General features: G+C 48.2%; 1 protein-coding gene across 1 annotated transcript in view; it reads right to left on the bottom strand.

The window, feature by feature from the left end:
* Tnfrsf13b (TNF receptor superfamily member 13B) overlaps positions 1-21,638 on the bottom strand; it is a 47,438-nt gene extending 25,800 nt beyond the window's left edge. The window contains exons 1-2 of the mRNA XM_051167285.1: positions 21,601-21,638; positions 17,889-17,941 (exon numbers count right to left, since the gene is read on the bottom strand). Of these exons, the coding sequence (XP_051023242.1) occupies positions 17,889-17,941; positions 21,601-21,638 (91 nt within the window). The remainder of the gene's footprint in view (positions 1-17,888; positions 17,942-21,600) is intronic.
* Between the last annotated feature and the right edge of the window lie 370 nt (positions 21,639-22,008).

The raw sequence follows: 22,008 nt of genomic DNA, 5'->3' as shown, positions 1-22,008 counted from the left end.
GGGTGGTACCAGCGTTGTCAGGGTCCAGCCAGTGCAGCCGGATAGGGAGCACAAGCAAGTCTCTGTGTGTATGAACACACAGTGTCTTTACAAGACTATAAAGCATTCAGTGGGGGCCAACCCCAGTCTTTTCAATGAATGGTGTCTATTACTTAAATTAGGAGGTGGTACATTTAAGATGTTATACCATTCTTGAAGGGAAAGCGGAATAGACACATGCAAAATAATGCAGGTAAGTCCTTACCCAGTACCAGTTTAAAAAAATAACTCAAAAGAGCCAGGCGGGCACGGTGGCGCATGCCTCTAATCCCAGCACTCAGAGGCAGAGGAGGCAGATCACTGTGAGTCCGAGGCCAGCTTGATCTACAAAGCAAGTTCCAGGACAGCCAAGGCTACACAGAGAAACTTTCTCTCGAAAAACAAACAAACAAATAAACACCCCCAAAATTGATTTAAAAAAACAAAACTAAACTAAACTAAGGGTTGGGCCTTTAAAACTTTTGAAAAATGGGCTAAAGAGTTGAATAGACATTTTCCCCAAAATATGCCTGAGTGAGCAACGTGCATAGGGAAAGTGCCCAGCTCAGGATGGGGCAAAGACAAACTCAAAATAGCAGGATGCCACACCCTGGAGGACAGGGACAGACAGTGAGGACCCTGTGCGTTAAGTTGGATCACACAATGTTGAGGCCACTTCGTCAAGTGGCTTGGTAATTATTTGAAACAACCGAGTCACCGCTCGAGCCAGCAATTCCACATCTAGGAAGCTGTTCATCCAAAAGAATGAAAGGATGAAAGCATTGCCTGCCCAAAATATAGACACTTTCACAAAAGCATTGTTCCGAGTCCCCAGAGAGTCGCAATCACACCCAAACCGCTGGTCAGCTGATGAATGGATTTAAAAAAAAAAAAATGCAGTCTGTACTTAAAATGTGATATCACTTAGCTATGGACATGGTCATGCTACAACATGGGTGACCTGTGAAAACATGTGAAGTGAGAGGGAACAGGAAGTCACAGCACGCACCGAGTGCGCTGCTGCTGAGACAAACTATCCAGATCGGCAAGCAAACCGATAGAGACGGGAGATGGATTAGCCTAGCCTGCGGCTGGAGCTGGGAGAGATGAAGATTAACAAGATTTCTTTTGTGAGATAGTGGAAACATCCTAAAATTAGGTTTCCGTCATGGCTACGCAATTGTGACTATACTGAAAACAGAAAATCATTTAAGTGGAGCTACTGGCCTCCCTGTGAGTCAGATGAGTGGGCCAGCCGGAGAGAGGCCTGGAGCCCCCACAGCCCCTGGGTCAGATAGGGAGACACAGGTTGAACAGAGGGCAGAGGTCACCCACCACCCAGATACATGTAAAGTCTAGAAGCACCGCCCAGCCCCTAGGATGGGCAAGTGACCTCCAAGGTTGACGGGAGCCGAGCAGCAAAGAGACTTAAGGAGTTAGCTCCATTGGTGATTAGCAGAGAAGGAGGAATTCCTCTTGTAACCTAGCCCTGTGCACTGGGTTCAAATCAACACAGACTCCAGTGTACCCTGAAACCCATGAGTCAGCGGAACCCCCAATTTCTAGGGGCCTCGTGACATTCTTGGCTAGACGGCAGGTGCTGCAGCATGAGAGACCTCTGCAGCAGATTAGTTCGAAGCATGTTTTAAAAGCCAAGACAGCAGCTTCCACCACACAAAAAGACCTGGCATGTTGCAATATGGTGCTGCAGGCTTCTTTACAGAGGACCAAGGGGGTCACTTGCTATGGTGTGCAAAGTGGGGGTGCGGCTTCTGGTGCTTCTCTGCCAAGTCCCAAACTGAAGGGATTCCTCACGCATGACTCTAGGCATGTAGGAAGCAACTTTGAACTCTTGCTTTTGTTTGTTCCCACCTTTTAAAAACTGGACACAGGCCAGATGTTGGTAGCACACACTTTTAATCCCAGCACTCAAGAGGTAGAGGCAGAAGGACCTCTGAATTCAAGGCCAGCCTGATCTACAGAGAGTTCCAGAACAGCCAAGGCTATACAGAGAAACCCTGTCTTCTCAAAAAACCAAAAGAAGAGAAAAAGAAAGAAAGAAAGAAAGAAAAAGGAAAAGAAAACCAACAACACAGGACACGTTTGGCTGCTATCGTGAACACCTTGAATGAGGAAGGAAAGACTTCCTTAAAACCAGCCAGACACCAAAGTGAGTGAGCAGTCCCACGCTGCTGTAGAGTGAAACGCTCGGACAGCTTTAAGAACACAGGGAGGGCCAAACTACAGATTTTTTTGCTATTAAACCAAATACTTGTGGTTTATTTCTTTTTTATACAAAAACATTTTTCTATTGCAACAAAACAAAATTGTTAATGTGAAACATATTAAGGCAGTTACTTTCATTTTAATGGTTTTCTAATATCATCATCAGTATTACTATTATTATTATTGGGGGGGTGGAGACAGGGTCTCACTAAAATAAAACCCTGGCTAATTTTTGTTTTTTATTTTTACTTCCCATAGCCTTTGTTTGTGACTCTTCAAAAGAGTCTGAGGAGTCAAAAGCAAGTTTGTGGTTTTGAGGTCCACTTTGTAGGTGAAGAGAAGAGACTGACGCAAGGCCAAGGGCAAGTGACAAACAACAAACAACGATGACTTGAACTCTCTACTTGTCCTTGTCCTCACTGCAACTCCAGGAAGCTACTGTGAGTTCTGGAACATTCTGGATGCTTCCTAATTCTTGGTCGCAGGTCCTTTGACATTTCCTCACTGCCTCATGTGATTCTCTGTGAAACTTATTGGCATCCTTGATGGACATGGTTGGGGGACAGAGACAAAACTCCTAGCAAAGCCTTCCTGAGAGAACCTTGGGTCTGGGGATAGATGGAGCCGCAGTGAGCAGAAAGACCTGGCGAGGAACCTCTGCCTTGGAGGAAACCCTTTAAAACCATGCCAGTATGACTACAGGCTAAACAGCCCTAGTTCATCAACAATAATCAGCAAGGAAAATAAGGCAGAATGGGCATAAGTAAAGGCTGAAATACAAAACCTGACTCCCCCTGTGGGCCTCGAAGGACCTGATTTGAACCCATCCACCGAGGACACCATGCACTCCTTGCTCAACACCTGTGCTCTGAGGCTCCTTGTGATAGTAAGAGTTCTTAGCCAGGCATGGTGGCGCACGCCAGTAATCCCAGCACTCTGGGAGGCAGAGGCAGGTGGATCTCTGTGAGTTCAAGGCCAGTCTGGTCTGCAAAGCGAGTCTAGGACAAGCCAAGGCTACACAGAGGGAACCCTGTCTCGAAAAACAAAACAAAACACACAAAAAAGAGTTCTTAGAAAGTCATGGCAGTTAAGTGGGGGGCAGAGTTCCAAATGTTGAATCCTGAGGTACCTAAAAACCACCAGATTCACCTAAAAATAATCCAGGGGGCACAAGGAGAAAAGCTGAAACACATAGGTTAAAAAAAAAAAAAAAAAAGAAGGGTCATGCCTGTTTGGCTGACCCCATAACCCCTGGCAGGCAAGACCTGACCCTGGAGTCTTCTGTGTGTCTCACTGGGCTGTCCCAAAGCTGGGTAGCACTGCCGGATCCACAGCCCCCAGAGTACCTTCTTGGCCCGCACCCACCACAGCTGGCTACTCACCACGTTCCTGTGCCACCGGCTCCAGCCTCCTGCCTGCCCTGGCCCACACCACTCATTACTCAGGGCGTTTATTATTAGCCTGAGATTTTGTTAGGCCTTGGCCACACTTCCTGGGTCTTCCCCTCGACCTGGGGATGTAAATAAGCCATGTTGCTGACCTGCGCCTGCGCCGAAGTCCAGGGAATACAGGTAGGTGACCTGTCCCTGATGGCTCATCAGTGGGGGCGGGGAGGGTTATCCTGACCTGGTCATGGAATCACAGGGCTTGGGCATGTCTGGATTTCCCCTGGCCCTGCTCAGGGGCCTGGTTCGTGTCCACTACCCACTCTCCAGGCTAGACTGCCCAAACAGCTCTTGTCACCCCCAGGTAGCCTTCCCTCCTCTTGACCACCACATCCTGTGCTGCTGCCTGGTCAGTTCCTGTTGTCCGTTCTTCAATGCTCAGATGAAGTGTCTGTCACCTCTCCCAGGAAGCCACAGTGACTACCTCCAGGACCTTAGGTACCTGTGTTCTGTGCAGTCTCCACAGATCTGGATTTTGCTTCAGAGTCCAAAGCCTTGGCGTGGACTTACATATTCTGTGACCTGTACCTTCATGCTCCCATCTGAAAAGGGGGAGCTTTGGGTCATTGCGAGAGTGACATGAGTTCACACAATCATCTGATTGCTGTTTGTCTGGTTTTTAGTTCTTTTGAGACAGCTGTCACTAAGTTGTCCGAGCCTGGCTTGAGCTCAAGATCCTCCTGCCTCAGACACCAAAGTGTTGGGATTTCAGATGTGCGCCACAGCACCTGGCCACCGCAGGGCCATCTTTCCAGCAGGTTCTCAGCACACAGCGACCCCTCCAATGAGCAGCATGGAGAATCAGGGCAACAGCCCTGATTATCTTGTGCCTTAACTTTATTTCTGTGTACTCACAGGTCTTCAGAGTCCTGCAGTGTAGAAAGCCCAACAGCTGCACTCCCAGGCTAATTATAGTACTCTTCACAGTAGCCCAGGTATGGAGTCAATCTGCCTGCCTCAGTGGATTAGTGGGTAAGGAAACTGGCGTAGGCTTCCACCTTTTCCAACCCTACTTTATTTGGAGTTCTTCAATTTCCACCTCCCTTCCAACCCACCTACCCTAGATAGGAGAGAAAAGAGGTTAATGGGAACAGAAGTAGACCTTTTTGAACTCAGTTCCTGGGAGCAATTCCCCTGGCGTAGTCGGCAGGATTTCAGAGACCAGCAATCCAGCTAAAGTTGCTGCTGGGACCTGGAACAGCAGCCGGAACCTGGAGCCCTGAAGCTTTCTCTGGAGCAGTTCGCTCTAGGAGCTCGAAGTGGAGAGATGAACAGCCAAACAATACCAAGACCCAAAAAGCCCCCGCCTCCTGTTTTGCGCTCACATATATATCTCCTCTCAGAGTCTGTACTAAGATGCGTTTCAGCTGGCAAAAACCAAGCCCCCGCATGAGGTGGTTCGTCTTCTAGTGGATAAACATCACCTGTTCTCTCACAGGTCCGTTCCCCATCCCACACTTGGGATCCAAACAAAAACATGTGTACATCCACTACACTGTGGTGTGTGTAAATTATGGGATTCTATTCATCCTCAAGGGGGAAGGAAGGCCTGCCACTTGTATCAACATGCATGAAACTGGAGAACTTGCGTTTAAAAAAAGAAGTCAGGCTGCATTCGGTAACGCATGCCTTTAATCCAAGCACTTGAGAGACAGAGGCAGGCAGATCTCTGAGTTCAAGGCTATCCTGGTCTACAGACTGAGTTTCAGGACAGCCTGGGCTACACAAAGAAACATTGTCTCAAACAAGGAAACAAAAGAAAAAGAAGTCATGGTCTAGAGTGAAGGCCCAGCAGTTAAGAGCACTGGCTGCTCTCCAGAGGGCCAGGTCTCAACTCTCAGCACCCACATGGTGGCTCGCAAACATCTGTAACTCCAGTTTCAGGGTGTACAATGCTCTCTTCTGGCCTTCATGTACCCCAGACACACACATGATGCACAGACGTGTGCAGACAAGACACCCATACAGTAAAAATTTGAAAATGGAAATACATTGTTTAAAGAGAAAGAAAAAGGAGTCAGTAACAGAAAGACAATTGCCACATGTTCTCTCGCTCCTGTGTGGAAAACAGAGCCCAGAGATCCTATAGCTAGGAAGAAAATCAAGTCATCGGAGGCCGTGGCGGGTAGGGGACCAGTTGGTCAGAAGGTCCCAGCTTCAGCTGGGTAGTTCTGTGGCTCTGTTGTATAGCAGAGTGTCTGTGGTTCCCAGTAATGCGTCATGTAGCTGAAAGCAGCTGGAGGAGAGCTGCATGCAGCCCAGTGGTCAAGCATGGACGAGGCCCCGGGCTTCCTCAGCTCTGAAGAACAAAATGTCACACACCCTTAATCCCAGTGCTCAGGATGCTCAAGTGGGGGCATCGTGAGCTCCAGGCCAGCCTGGGGTACATAGCAAGACTCTGGAGAATATAGGTGGGTGGGCGGGGGAGATACAGTTTAGGAGTTGGGGGGAGTTGGGGGTAGGGGTATGGTTTGGTGGTGCTTAACATTCATAAGGTCCTGGGTTCAAAATCCAGTACAGAAGTGGGGAGGGAGAGAGAGAGAGAGAGAGAGAGAGAGAAGACAGGAGAATGGGAAGAAGGAAGGAAAAAAGGAAAGAAGGAAACTAAACAGTGACAAATCAATATCACCCATCAGGTCCAAATTCTTCCCTGATCCTGAGAGAGGCTGCTGGTGATCTAAGGAACCGTGAACTCCCTTCTGCTGGAGCTTCTGGCTGCACAGACCATTTTAGGGGACAGTCTAGCCAATACTGACCCCTGAAACCTAGAAAGTCCATCACCGGAAGTTCGTTAATGGCAACAGGATGCTGGCAGCCATGCAGCCACCCACTCACTGGAGGATGGCTGCGTAGCCAGGTGCAGAGGTCAAAGGAGCAGTGCCACCAACTGTGAAGTGCAGAAAAGGCTGGGCTCAATGGGACAGGCCACCGAGAGGAGATGTGGCAGAACAGGATGCCGACAGTAGGATGCACAGACACACACATGCACATACATACATACACATTCACACATATACACACATGTACACACACATGCACATATGCACATACAGACACATTCACAATACACACACACATACATATACCCACATGCACACATATGCATGTGCACATGCACACACATGTGCACACATACATATACACACATTTATATACATACACATACATAGATGCACACACACTCACACACTGGTGCTGTCTTTCCCAGGACAGTGAACCTGGGAATGTGATACATAGCAAGAGGGTACAGAAGAGTGATGCGTTTGAGGGAGCCCCAATCCTACGCGGAAGGTTTTCACAGCCAGTGTTAATGAACAGCCAGTAGCAAGAGCACAGCTGGGCCAAGGGAGTGACAGGTAGAGCCCATCACCAGGAACATTCTGCCTATGGGAATAGGGCAAGCTCAGGTCAGTGGAATGGCTAGGCTGTGTCCCCTCCTCGCCTGTCTGGACCTGTTGGAGCTGGACTCTGCCACCTCGCTGAGGGCTGCATGGGGCTCAGGCCCATGTGGGGTAGCTCTCTGGGGCTTCTGAGTGCCCCACACCTTCCACACGTGGAGCTGGGATGTGTTAGGCTGGGGAAGCTGTCCTGAGCCTCACATGCTATCTTGGTCAATACTTACACTGTTCTGTGTATAAATAAGAAGCAAATTAAACCCAGGCTGCTCCAGGGGGGCAGCAGGGAGCAGAAGGGAGGGTCCCTTGAGTTACATCCAGTCACCACTGGCTGACGCCCCAGTGCACATGTGCTCTCTCAGAATAGTGCTGGCAGTTTCCAACCCTCATTGTGAAACCAGACTTTTCTGTGCTGTCTCCAGGGGCACCACCGGCTTCTCACTGTGAGTCACATGGCCAGAGTTTTAGAACCCAGAATAAAGACATTTTGCACACTGCAATGCTTGGGAGCAGGTTCATTAACACTAGTAAGCAGGGTCCAACAACTAAAATGCACACAGAGGGCAAACCCCAGACCACCTAGACACCTGGGTGCGCCATTTCCAGCCTTTCAGCTGAGCCCAGCCCCATAGCGGTGCCGCGGAGGGATGGGACTCTTCTCTTGTGGCCCCCTTTGCTTACACGACACTGGCTGGGACAGCTCAGATTTGGTGTTTCCCACCTGACTCAGTCTCTGAGGTACCATCTTCCGGCAGCTCTCACAGGAACTACGAGGCTTGAAGCGGCCCCAGCTCTGTTTCAGTGCTTCGTCTGTTGTGTGGTACTGTCTCACTGAAGGCCTTGGGTTGCCTCGGTGAAGTTACCTCATCGAAAAGAACATCACCCATTATTAATGTTGAGCATTGCTTGTGCACATGGCGGGCTTTCCACCCACAGACCCATGGTGACAGCTAGCTGTGGCCTGCCTCCCTTCTAGTCCCTGTATTTGAGGCATGCTACCCGATAATATTGTCTGAGTATGTTCTGGGAAAAGGTAATGTCCAGAGAAGGATATTTTTAGAACTGTTGCTAAAGCCCTTTTCACAGCTGAGTGGCTTCTCCAGCGGCATAATAAATCAAATCGAGCAGAATTTATAGTAAAAAGGCAGACTTATTGTGGAGGCATCTCTCAGGTGGCTCACTGATCTCACAGGAGGAGGCCAGTGAAGTTGAAAGGCTAGGCTGGGGCAGAGACTTCTAAAAGGGGAGTGGGGAGGAGGCGTGGCGTGATGATGATGATGATGGTACTGGGATTACAGCCTTATTCAGTGAGTTCAGGGCCCTGTAGCTGGGTCTTAGGAATCCTGGAGCTGACTTTGTCCAGTGTTTTGAAAGTGTGGGCTCCTGGGTCAGAAGACAAGGTCCAGGCCATCTTGCCTTTGTCCCAAACCTCCGACGTAACAACAACTGCAATTTATACACAACCCATGTATAAAGCGCACCCATGGCCACTTCTTAGAAGTACTGGACACTGTGCTTGGAGCAAACTCAATCTGAAGCATCAGACAGTAAGTAGGCTCTTTATTTTAGGAGTCCCCAGCTTCTTATGGGAGAAGCTGGGCAGTCTTTTTACTTTATTATTGTGAAAATTCAAAACAAAGAGCAAAGTAGAGATGGGATCACAGTCAACCCCGGGGGGGGAGGGGGAGAGAGGGGGCCGGGGATGGGGAGTGGGGCTGGGGCTGGGGTGGGGCTGGGGGTGGGGTGGGAATGGGGCCTGGGGGGGTGGGGTGGGACTCCTCCTGCTCAGAGTCTCTTCGGCTATGCCCATCTGTGTCTGCCTTCCTGTTGAAGGCCACCGCTGTCTCCCAAGCTCACCGTCTCTCCAGTCCTGTTTGTCTAGAGCAGTGGTTCTCAATCTATGGGTTGTAACCCCTTTTGTGTGGGGTCAAATGACCCTTTCACAAGGGTTACACAGTCAGATGTTCTGCATATCAGATATTTACATTATGATTTCTCACAGTAGCAAAATTAGTTATGACGTAACAACAAAAACATGAGGACCCCTTTGTGGTTGGGGGTCACCACAACACAAGAAGCTATATTAAAGGCTCGCAGCATTTGGAAGGCTGAGAACCAGTGGCCTAGAGTTCTCTCTATTATTTTTAACCTTCCATTTCTTCTGTGATCTGTACTGTAGTTTATCTCAATGTCCCCTAAAGGTCGGTGTGCTGAAAACAGGGTCTGGGGCCCAAGGAACTCCTGGGAGGTGGTGGCCCCTGTGGGAGATGAGGCCTTTGAAAGGAAGCTGGGCCGTTGGGAGCCTGGCTTTCTCGGTCTCTCTTTGTGCCCCGCTCTACCCACCCCACCACAGGCTCTGAACCAGGAGCTAAACTCAGGGAAACCACCAGCTACATAGATCCTCCCTCCTACAAGTTGTTTCTGTCTGGTATGTCTTCACAATGATAAGAAACGAAACTAACCTGCCGGGCGTCTCCACATGGGGTAATGACCCCTCTAAGCAATGACACCTGTGGAGGCTGCTTTGGCTGTTCCTCCCACTCCCATCCTTGTAAAGTTCAAACACAGCACAGCAAGAATGACCTTTCTGTTGACAACTTAGCTTAGTGATCCTTGGCCAAAACAAATGTCACCCTTGCAAGCCGGTGACTTTCTAAATATGCCGTTGTCTATATTTTCAGTGTTTGTGAGGAAGGGCTCTCATTTTTTGCTATCATATAGATAAGTGTCCTGCGAAGTCTCATGTGCTAAAGGCTTGTGTTTGGCCTGTGGTGCTAAAGGCAGCAAGTAGTTCGTGTAGGGTCAGAGCATACACTGTAGGGATCAGTTGTCCCCTGCCACCATGTGGCTTCTGGGGAGTTAGACTTAGCTACAAGTCAGTTTTGGTGGCCAGGCCCCTCATTGGGACCAGACTCAGATTTCAGCCAGGCTCAATGGCCAGCCCCCTCACGGGGCCTCTAGAAACTTTTAGATCTAAAAATAGGAGAAAGTCCATTTCTCTTCCCATTGGTCCCTTGTCTCTCCAGTTGAAGTCCTTTATTGTACATCGGGGTTGGGAAAGCTGCCTCCTCCACTATCCTCGGGGCTCTAGAAGAGAAGGGACTTACAGGTGGATGGCCCTTTGGAGACCACCTGTTTCACAGATGGAAAATTGAGGCCATGAAACTTCTGGCCTCTGGGCTACTAGAACATACCAAGCCATCTGACTTATCCTCAGGCTCCAGTAAAGGTCCCAACACACACTGCACACCCATCCAATAGTTTTTGAATGAGTAAGTGAACGGAAACTAAAAAGTGAACAAAACCCCAAGTTCTGGTTCCTAGTAGACGTGACCAATTTGTGGAAGGAGACTCAATGAACCAGGTCCTTTGTGAAGAGAAAGGGCCAGGCCTTGAGGAAAGGTGATGGGGGACAGTGATTTAGAGACTCTGTGCCCAGACTATGACTCACAGGCAACTAGGTAAAAGCAGACAAACCCCCAGTAACCTGGACCCACAGCCAGCTCTCCTTTCCCACCTCCCCATGTCTGCTCCACCACAGACATCACTGGAATGGGCAGGGGACATCCCTAGGAACACCCAGCGCTTTTACCCTACTTCTTCACCCTGGCAACATTGGCTTCCTGTGCTCTGCCCCATGAAGCCTTGGCACTAGCATCTCCTTCTCTGATAGTCAGATCAGCTACTTGCCAGAGTCCCTACCTGTCTTAGTCAGGGTTACTCTTGCTGTGATGAAACACCTTGACCAAAAGCAAGTTGGAGAGGAAAGGGTTTATTTTGCTCACAGTTCCTTTTAATAGTTCATCATCAAAGGCAGTGATGGCAGGAACTCAGGCAGGACAGGAACCTAGAGGCAGAAGCTGATGCAGAGACCGTGGAAGATGCTACTTTACTGGTTTCTTCTCCATGCCTTGCTCAGCCTGCTTTCTTATAGCACCCAGGACCATGGGGCCCCACCCACAATGGGTTGATTGCCCACACCCCCCATATTAATCACTAATTAAGAAAATTCCCTACAGCTGACCCCTTGTCAACTTGACACACATACACATCACTATTAAGCCACAACCTTCCTTTTTTTTTTTTTTAACTCATCTCCAAGATTTCATAAAACATTCCAAAGTTTAAAAGTCTTACTGTTTAAAAACTCAAACATTTTAAAGTTCAAAGTCTTGCCGAGCGTGGTGGCGCACGCCTGTAATCCCAGCACTTGGAAGGCAGAGGCAGGCGGATCACTGAGTTCAAGGCCAGCCTGGTTTATAACGTGAGTCCAGGACAGCCAAGGCTACACAGAGAAACCTTGTCTAAAAAACAAAAACAAAAACAAAAAAAGTGCAAAGTCTTTTAAAAAGATATTCAAACTTCCTTTTAATATTCAAAGTCTTTGTAAAATGCCAAAATCTCTTTAAAAGTTTAAAGTCTCTCAACTGTGGGCTCCTGTAAAGTAAAAGTAAAAAAGTAAAGTAAAAAAGAAAGTAATAAATTAAATATTTTATTTACTTCAAGAGGGAAGAACCGGGGCACAGTCACAGTCTGAACAAAGCAAAATCATATTCCAATAGCTCAATGTCCAACATCTGGGATTCACTCACCATCTTCTGGGCTCCTCCAAAGGGCTTGCGTCATTTCTGTAGCTCTGCCTTCTGCAGCACACACAGCTTGTCTCCCAGCTCTGGCTGTCTCCACTCCACTGCTACTGCTGTTCTTGGTGGTCATCCCATGGTACTGGCATCTCCAAAACTGTGGAGGTCTCTTGTTGCAACTGCGCTTTGTTTTCATCCATAGCCTCTCCTGGGCTCTCTTCAGGGACTCCAGCCAAGCCTCAGCTGCGATACATGACCCCTCATGCCTTCAAAGTCAATACCACTCGGGTGACTACAGTACCTAATTCAGCTACCAGCTCAAGGTACAGCCTTGGCCGCTTCTGGACCACAGCTTCTGTGTGCTGACCCTAAGGAAACACTTCCCAGAAGATTTCATCACAATGATGCTGGTCTTTTCTTAATCACAGCTGATTCCTCAGCCGCAGCTGACCAGACACCACAGCGTCTTCACTCACACACACACAAAAAGGTCCCCCTGAAACCAGGCCTCCATTGCTTGCATGTCTCTCAACATTCTAATTTTCTAAACTCACACAGAACAGCCCACCAAGCTTTGAACACTCAGTGGCTTTTCCAGGCCAAAGTTCCAAAGTCCTTCCACAATCCTCCTCCAAACAACATGGTCAGGTCTGGCACAGTGATACCCAACTCCTGGTACCAACTTGTCTCAGTTAGGGTTATTATTGCTGTGGTTAAATACCATGAACAAGAGCATGTTGGGGGAGCGAAGAGTTTATTTCACTCAGTTCCATACAACAGTTCGTCATCAAAGGCAGAGGGGACAGGGACATAGAGGCAGGAACTGATGAAGCAGAGGCTGTGAAGGAAACGCTGCCCACTCGCTTGCTTCTCAACCCGGTTCTTACGGAAACCAGGACTACCAGCCCAGGGGTGGCCCCACCCACAAAGGGAGCCCATCAATCATTAATGAAGAAAATACCCGAGAGACTTGCCGATAGCCAGATCTTACAGAGGCATTTTCTCAGTTGAGTTCCCTCCTATCAGTGATTCTAGCTTGGATCAAATTGGCATAAAACTAGCCAGCACACCATCTGAGCCACATCCTTTTACCACGAGCTTATGTTTCCCCTGCATGCATTTCTGTGCACATCAGAGGCCACCTGCTTTCTCAGCTAGGGCTGGGCATAGTGGCACATACCTCTAGTCCCGGTTCCCAGGGGACTGAAGGAGGAGGACAGCAGTTTGAAGCCAGCTGTGGTGGGTCATATCGTGATTCCCCAGCCCAGCTAGGGCTACACAGCGAGACCTTATCTCAGCAAGACAAAACAAAGGAGGAAGAATGTGAACCCCAGGATGCTAGGGCCTTTCTCTTCACCTTGCAGAGCCCTTGGTACCCAGAGCTGTGCCTGCCATGCAAATGGCACCCAACAGGTGACAGGTGTCTAAAAGGGAGAATGGAGGCTGGGTTGACTGCTGGGCCAGGGCCTCAGGCATCCCTGAGGCTCACAGTTCAGGTGACGCTGCCCTCAGTGACATGGGGTAGGTAAGCTAATAGTAAGTGACCACAGTGTGTTAACCACCTGTCATGTGCAGCTTGAAGGCTGCGTCCCTTTTCACACATAAAGCGAGGTTAGAGGGACTGAGCATTTTGTACATAGCCATGATGTGGTGGAGTCGGGGTTTGCTTCCACAAATCTCAACCCTCAGATCATGGACTCCTTCTACCAGATGCTAGAGTTCTCAGACTGTAAGACCCACATCCCTGAAGACCCCCAGGTGTTTCCAGGCAGTGGCCCCAGCCCTTGAGAGGTCAGGCAGGTGAGAGAAGAGTTCACCTACATGGCCCAGAAGCAGCCAAGTGGCAGGCACGGAGTGCCTGGCAATAGCAAGGTCTGGTCAAAGATTCTGTGCTGGTGGAGTTCACAGTCTGCAGGTGGTGGGGTCAGGAGGGACAGTGGCTTGTTCCTAGGTTTGGTTCTGTCTTTAGTTTCCAGTAATGTTTTTGTACAATTCTGCTGTGTTTTGGATAAGAAGGTATCTCCCTAAAAGGTTTATGTATTACAGACTTGATCCCCAATACTGACTCCTGTTGAGAGGGAAGCAGCTCTTTTGTTTGTTTGTTTGTTTGTTTGTTTTGTTTTTCAAGACAAGGTCTCTCTTTGTGGCCTTAGCTGTCCTAGACTCGCTTTGTAGACCAGCGAACTCACAGCAATCCGCCTGCCTCTGCCTCCAGAGTACTGGGATTAAAGGCGTGTGACACTATGCCTCTTAAGAGGTGGGGAGAACTGTGCAAGGTGGGGCCCGGCTAGAGGCAAGCCTTTGAAGGACATCTTGTCTTCTGTCCCTTCTTCCTGCACTGCTCTCTGCTTCCTGTACCCTGCCCCACCACGCACTCACCTCAGAAATCTGCCCCTCATCTTAGACCCACACTGTAAATGCAACCATCTGCCATAGACAAGCCCCAGAAACCCTGGGCCAAATAAGCCCCTCCTCCTTTAAGCGGCTTTGTCAGGCGTTTCCCCAGAGCTGCAGGAGCTTTATCCTGCAGGAGGCTCATGGTTTATCTCAAATCCATGGCTACTTAAAAGACCCTCTTAGGAGTAGGGATGTGGCTCATTAGTGGACTGCTTCCTTAGCTTGTGCAAAGCCCTAGGTTCAATCCCCATGCTCACCCCAGACACCTATAATTTTTCTTCAGTTGCCATCTCCTGTCTACTGCCACTGCCCAATGCTTTTTATTACTTTGGGCCTCTAGTTAAATATGTCTTCGTTTTTTAAAAAAAATATATTAGATTTCAAATTTTATTTATGCTTTTAAAACTATTGTTGTTATCATCATCATCATCACCATCATCACCACCACCACCACCACCACCACCATCATCATCATCACCATCATCATCATCATCATCACTACCATCATCATCATCATCATCATCATCATCACCACCACCATATCATCATCATCATCACCATATCATCATCATCACCATATCATCATCATCATCACCATCACCACCACCACCACCATCATCATCATCACCACCATATCATCATCATCATCATCACCATATCATCATCATCACCATATCATCATCATCATCATCATCATCACCATATCATCATCATCATCATCACCATATCATCATCATCATCATCATCATCACCACCACCACCATATCATCATCATCATCATCATCATCACCATATCATCATCATCATCATCACCACCACCATATCATCATCATCATCATCATCACCATATCATCATCATCATCATCATCACCACCACCATATCATCATCATCATCATCATCATCACCACCATATCATCATCATCATCATCATCATCATCACCACCATATCATCATCATCACCACCACCATATCATCATCATCATCATCATCATCATCACCACCATATCATCATCATCACCACCACCATATCATCATCATCATCATCACCACCACCATATCATCATCATCATCATCATCATCACCATATCATCATCATCATCATCATCACCACCACCATATCATCATCATCATCATCATCCCCATATCATCATCATCATCATCATCACCATATCATCATCATCATCATCATCATCACCATATCATCATCATCATCATCATCATCACCATATCATCATCACCATATCACCATCATCATCATCATCATCATCATATCATCATCATCATCATCATCACCATATCATCATCATCACCACCATATCATCATCATCACCACCACCATATCATCATCACCACCATATCATCATCATCATCACCACCATATCATCATCATCATCACCACCATATCATCATCATCATCACCACCATATCATCATCATCACCATATCATCATCATCATCATCATCATCATCATCATCACCACCATATCATCATCATCATCACCACCATATCATCATCACCACCATATCATCATCATCATCACCACCATATCATCATCATCACCATATCATCATCATCATCATCATCATCACCATATCATCATCATCATCACCATATCATCATCATCATCATCATCATCACCATATCATCATCATCATCACCATATCATCATCATCATCATCACCATCATCACCACCACCATATCATCATCATCATCACCATATCATCATCATCATCATCACCATATCATCATCATCATTATCATCATCATCATCACCACCACCACCATATCATCATCATCATCATCATCACCATATCATCATCATCATCATCACCATATCATCATCATCATCATCACCACCACCATATCATCATCATCATCATCACCATCACCATATCATCATCACCATATCATCATCATCATCATCATCATCATCATCATCACCATATCATCATAGTCAGGGTCTTTCTACATAGCCCTGGCTGACCTGGAGCTCACTATGTAGACCAGGCTGTCCTAGAAATCACAGAAAGCTACCAGCCTCTGTCTCCAGAATGCTAGGATTAAAGATGTATACCACCATATCTGGCTTAGTTATGCTTTATTTAATTTTATTCTTCGGTCTGGATAATTTCTTCTGGCTTATCTTCCTTGTAACCCTCTCTAGCTGTATCAAACGTACCTTTAAGCTTTCTATTTTAATTAACTCCATACTTCCTTCCTTCCTTTCTTTTTAAAGATTTCTTTCTTTATTATTATATATACAGTGCTCTGCCTACATGTACACCCTGAGGCCAGAAGAGGTCATCAGATCTCATTATAGATGGCTGTGAGCACCACGTGGTTGCTGGGAATTGAACTCAGGACTTTTGGAAGAGCAGCCAGTCAGCGCTCTTAACCTCTGAGCCATCTCTCCAGCCCAGCTCCACATCTTCTAATTTGTAACTAATCTACCTTCATCACCATCATCACCACCGTTAGTTTCTGGTGACAAGGCTTCCCTGTGTAGCCTTGGCTATCCTAGACTTGCTTTGTAGACCAGGCTGACCTCGAACTCTCAGTCATCAGCCTGCCTCTGCCTCCCAAACACTGGGACTAAAGGCGTGCAACACCATCCCTGCCTTCCATTTTCAATTGTTATTTCTTTCTAATACTTTTCTCACTACTTTTTTTTTTTTTTAGATTTATTCATTTATTATGTATACAATGTTCTGCCTGCACATACGCCCACAGGCCAGAAGAGGGCACCAGATCTCATTATAGATGGTTGTGAGCCACCAGGTGGTTGCTGGGAATTGAACTCAGGACCTTTGGAAAAGCAGTCAGTGCTCTTCACTTCTGAGCCATCTCTCCAGCCCTATTTTCTTTATTTTTAAAAAGTAGGTATTTTAAAGACTTACCTACACACACACACACACACACACACACACACACACACACACGTTGTGGAAGATGCAGAGTTCTTGTATATCCTTAGCCAACCCGGCAACAGCCTCTCGCCACCATCAGTGTCCCATACAGAGGGTGTTGTGCTTCTCTCACAGCTTTAACAAAACAGCTAACAAGAAGCAACTTCAGGAAGCGTTTATATTGGTTTTTGTTCAAGAGGGTGCAGTACATCATAGTGTGAAAGACATGACTGCAGGGTCAGGAGGCAGCCAGTCACGTTCACGCTGCATCTGTAGTCGGGAAGAGCAATGGATGACGTGGCCATCTCATTTCCTCCAGTGGGGAAGGGGGGGAGTCCATGGAATCATACAGCCCACAGTCAGGGTAGCTCTTCCAAAACCAATTAACTTAGTTGTACAATCCTTCAAAGACATGCCCAGGAGTCTGTCTCTCTATCTTTTTTCTTTTTTCTTTTCTTTCTTTCTTTTTTTTTTAAGATTTATTTATTTATCATATACACACAGAGTTTTGCCTGCATGTACACCAGAAGAGGGCACCAGATCTTGTTATAGATGGTTGTGAGCCACCACGTGGTTGCTGGGAATTGAACTCAGGACCTTCAGAAGAGTAGGTAGTTCTCTTAACCTTTGAGCCATCTTTCCAGCCCCCAGGGGCCTGTCTCTTATGCCATTCTAAGTCCAACCAAATTGTCTATCAAGATTAAGCATTGCATAGGACTGTATTTGTCCCAGTCAGTGGGTCCACACTGCCAAGCCATTACTCCTCAGGGTCCCTGGTTTGCCCTCATTGTGCCCCCTAAGTTGGTCATTGACTGCAGGCTCAAGTGGGGATTGGCAGTGTGGCTGCCCCAGTTCCTCCCTGCCAGCCCCTGACCACTGGGCTGAGGGCTCCCTGGCACTCCAGGGTCAGCCTCACCTTGCCTGACAGGAGACTTCCAGAGGATGAGAATCTGGAATCGGGTCCAGCACCTGACAGGAGTAGCAAAACAGATGGTCTGCTGAGTCATTCCCTGGAGACCCTGGCTGTAACTCATGCTGTGTCCCCAGCAGAATAGAAGAACCTAGGTAGCTGCTGTCTTGCGGGTTCCAGCCCGCGACAGTGACTGTGTTGCCTGTTAAATAAGGTGGAAAGGCAGATTTCTGGGCTTCTTTATCTTAGAATAGCCATAATAAAGTGCCAACTTGTCGCCACACACACACTGAATCGAGGAGTCTACGCAGGCACTGAGGCCAGAGTGAGAACTGCAGTCTCACGCTTGCAGACAGTCAGATTTGGGGTCAAGGTAGGATCTGACAGGTACCACTGAGATTGTAAGCCATGGCTGCCGAGGACACAAGGCATGGTCCTCTGTCAGAACGTAGGTCCTGGGGCAGGTCACATGTCCTGTACCCTTTTGTCTCTTGTTTCCTACTCTATGGGAGTGAGCCATGGCAGCACACTGCAAAGGGAACCCACTCAGCGCCGTGCACAGGCCAGCACCAGATCTTGTGGTTTCTCGCTGACATGGTTGGGGGTAACCTCCCTTTTCTGCCGAGCAGTCTAAAACAGGGCTGGATGGAGAGAAAGCAACGGCAGCAAAGAGCCCAAGACCCCAGTGTCCTTTACACTTTCCAGTGGGTAGCGGCTGAGACAGGAGAAAAGACATGACTGCCTCAGACTGCTGTCCCGTGACCATAAATATAGACTTTCCTATGGTAGCTTTTTATTGTGGCAAAGACTCAGAAGAGCTACAGACCTGGCCAGGTCTCCCTGGGGGACAGGGAAGTGTTCATCCACTACAGGCAGCCAGTACAAAGGGGAGCCCATCAAAGCCCCATGACGCAGATCTCCCCTCTGGCAACTTCATCTCCAGCCCTTAACCAAGGCTTAACCAAGACCCACTCGGGACACAGGATGGTAGGGAGGGTGTCTGGTTTCCTCCCCTTCCTGGAAAGGTGAATAGCCAGAGTAAAGGGTTCAGGGGCCAGCCCCAGCAGCTTTCTTTGATATGTCTACACAACCAGGGTCCACACCCCAGTCTGAAGAAGGCTCTGACCGCGCGCAAGGGTCATTATTGCGGGTGAGGTTAGCCTTGTCTAGCAATGAGCTTCACAGGCAAGAATCACATAGCATCTGTTCGCAGTGTCTAAGTCTGCCCCCCAGCGTGATGTGAGGATTAGTTTGCTGTGTGTAGCTGTCCTTCATTCAGTTTTGTTGCTATAGTTCCATTCTATGAACACCCACAATCCTTCTACCCACCATCCTTTTCATGGAGACTTGGAGTAATTACTCTTTGGAACTGTTCACATAGGGCATACATGTTTAAAAAAAAACAAAAAAACTATGAATTCTAGTGAAAATGTTAAAGATCTGAGTTGATCGCCTACCCAGGAGTAAGGTAGCTCCTGAGAGGATGTATTTGGCTCAAGAAATGATTGCCACATCATTTGACTACTTTCTACAGTCCTTGTAACCTTACCCTGTCACATGCCAGGGCCCTTTGGAAAGACCTATGTTCATATCCCTCTCTGCCACTTAGGAGCTGCAAAACTTGGGCAAACCACACAACTTCTCTAAGCTTTGGTGTCCCATCTGTCTGTGAGTGGGGTGATCTTCAGTGTTCCATCTAGAATTAGGGTGAGCCACTGTGACCCATCTGTGGGTAGGGTGACCCACAGAATCCTGCTTGTGAAGGGGTGACTCTGCTTCTTGGGGCTGCAGTGAAGAGTGAGAGAAATGAGAGCTCTTGCCTTGAGTGAATACCCTGCCCTGCCTTGGAAGAAGACAGCTCCACCGACCCACACGGAATCCTGGGAAAGTCACCAGACTCTGGCTTTTACATATCTGAGAAACGCCCTGTGCTGTACTTTGAAGCTCTGCCCCACTCCTCAAAGGTGCCTGAACCATTATAGGTCACAAATTATATAGTGAATATATGGAAATTGACTTCTTGGGAGGTGATTAAGATTTGGGATTTTGTTGTTTGTTTGTTTGTTTTGTTTTGTTTTGTTTTGTTTTGTTTTGAGACGGGGTTTCTTTTGTAGCCCTGGCTGTCCAGGAACTCACTCTGTTAATTAGGCTGGCCTCAAACTCACAGAGATCCACCTGCTTCTGCCTCCTAAGTGCTGGGATTAAAGGCATGCGCCACATCCACCCAGCTTTTGTTTTGTTTTGTTTTGGGGGGAGGTAATTTAAGATTTGATGAGGTCCTGAGGGTGGGGCTCTGCTACAGCTTTAGTGTATTTATATGTTCGGGTGGGTATTTTGTAAGGGTGTTGCTGTGTAGCCCAGCTGGCCTGTGTGCAGCTCATGGTCCCCTGAGTCACCTGCCTGAGTACTGCAATGACAGGCCTGTGTCATCATACTGGTTTCTGAGAAGTGCCATCATGCCTACTGTGCCTGGCCTGATGCCCTTTGCCACGCCATGATGCAGCAGGAAGCTCCTAACCAGGTGCCTGCATGACTCCGATGCCATTTACTTGGACTTCTCAGCCTCCAGTACCAAGTGCCAAACACTATCTGTTCCCAATGAGTTTCTTGGTCTTCAGTATTTAGCTACAGCAGCAAAAAACAGACACCACAACTGGAGTCATCCTAGGCCATTGTTTTAAGGAGCATCCACGTGAGATCAAGATGGTTTTGTTTTTCGAGACAGGGTCTCTCTGTGTAGCCTTGGCTGTCCTGGACTCACTCTGTAGACCAGGTTGGCCTCGAACTGACTCACTCTGTAGACCAGGCTGGCCTCGAACTCACAGTGATCCGCCTGCCTCTGCCTCTCGAGTGCTGGGATTAAAGGCGTGCGCCACCACGCCCAGCTAACCAGAGAGCTTTTCCAGCAGTCGTCCTCTTCCGCCCACCTGCCTTAGATCCCACCTGGGCCCCCTGAGGAGCACTGGCCTTGGCCCTACAAGCTGTCCCCTGTCCCTTGGCCATTTACAGCATCCCATCTCAATAAAGACTTGCAGATCAGGACTGAGGGGCTGAGGACAGCGTGTGGCCCTCCCCTATTCCTGGCAGTTGGCACCCCATTGCAGCTCACTCTAGAGACAAGGCACACACATTGCCCACTTATGTGTGATGGCCGCCACCCAATTCTGTAGCAACCAATCACCATTTCTATATACTAGGTAGTGCCCAGTCTGTCACAACCACACCCACTTGCCACCCCCTCCAAGGCTTCTCCTGATACCCACAGAGCCCTCCCATCATCCCTCACCAGAGGCTCCTCTTGCTTCCATCCTCCCCCATCCCAGCTGGGATGTGACAGTTCTGGACCGCATCTCCCAGCCACTGCATTTATGGGCATCCCCAGTATTTCTCCACCCATTAAGGCCCTGTCTGGCCCCTTGGCAGCTTACAGTGGCTTCACATTTTAGCTTCTGGCTTGTTGCTCCTCTGTCTTCTGGGAAAGCAGGGCCAGAGTTGTGAGTGACTGATCCAAGGCCTGTGTGCACTTTTTAAGGCAGAAGACAAATTTGGAGGTGATGAGAGATCTGCTGAGGCCACACAAGTGGGGACTATTGGCCTCACAGGGACCTTCGCTGGCATTCCCCAAACCCTCACAGCGTGTCCGTGTTGAGCTGACCCTGGACACAGGATCTGGACGTGCTGAGCCTCCAGGCTTCCACAGATGGGAACACACACTCACCCGGTTATAGACGCAGGACGTCCCTTCTGTATCTCCATCGTGCCTGTCACATGTCTGCCTCAGGGCCTTTACACATGCTGTTCCCTGGGTCTGGACTACATGGCCTACATATCTACGAGGGTAACCTATCACTTCCTACAGATCCCCAAATCTCACCTAACTGTGCACATTTGTATAGTCCAAAAACTACATAGAAAAGCAAAGGAGGGGGAGGGGGAGGGAAAGAAGGAAGGGAGCCACGTTGCTGATTTTTTATTCCAGGGAAATCAGTTTCAGTGAGAGCCCAGGGGCAAGCCAGGTGGAAGTGGAGCTCAGGGGAGAGCGCCTGCTCCACCCACTGCTCCCAAGGAAGGTGCTCCAGGCAGTGTGAGTGAGCATCCTTTCTGGAAGACCTTTCCCAATCTCACT

Source organism: Acomys russatus, chromosome 25 (genome assembly GCF_903995435.1).
Source record: "Acomys russatus chromosome 25, mAcoRus1.1, whole genome shotgun sequence".
In the NCBI taxonomy this organism is placed as follows: Eukaryota; Metazoa; Chordata; class Mammalia; order Rodentia; family Muridae; genus Acomys; species Acomys russatus.
The sequence above is the reverse complement of the archived record's forward strand: the minus strand, read 5'-3'. Positions and strand labels throughout refer to the sequence as shown.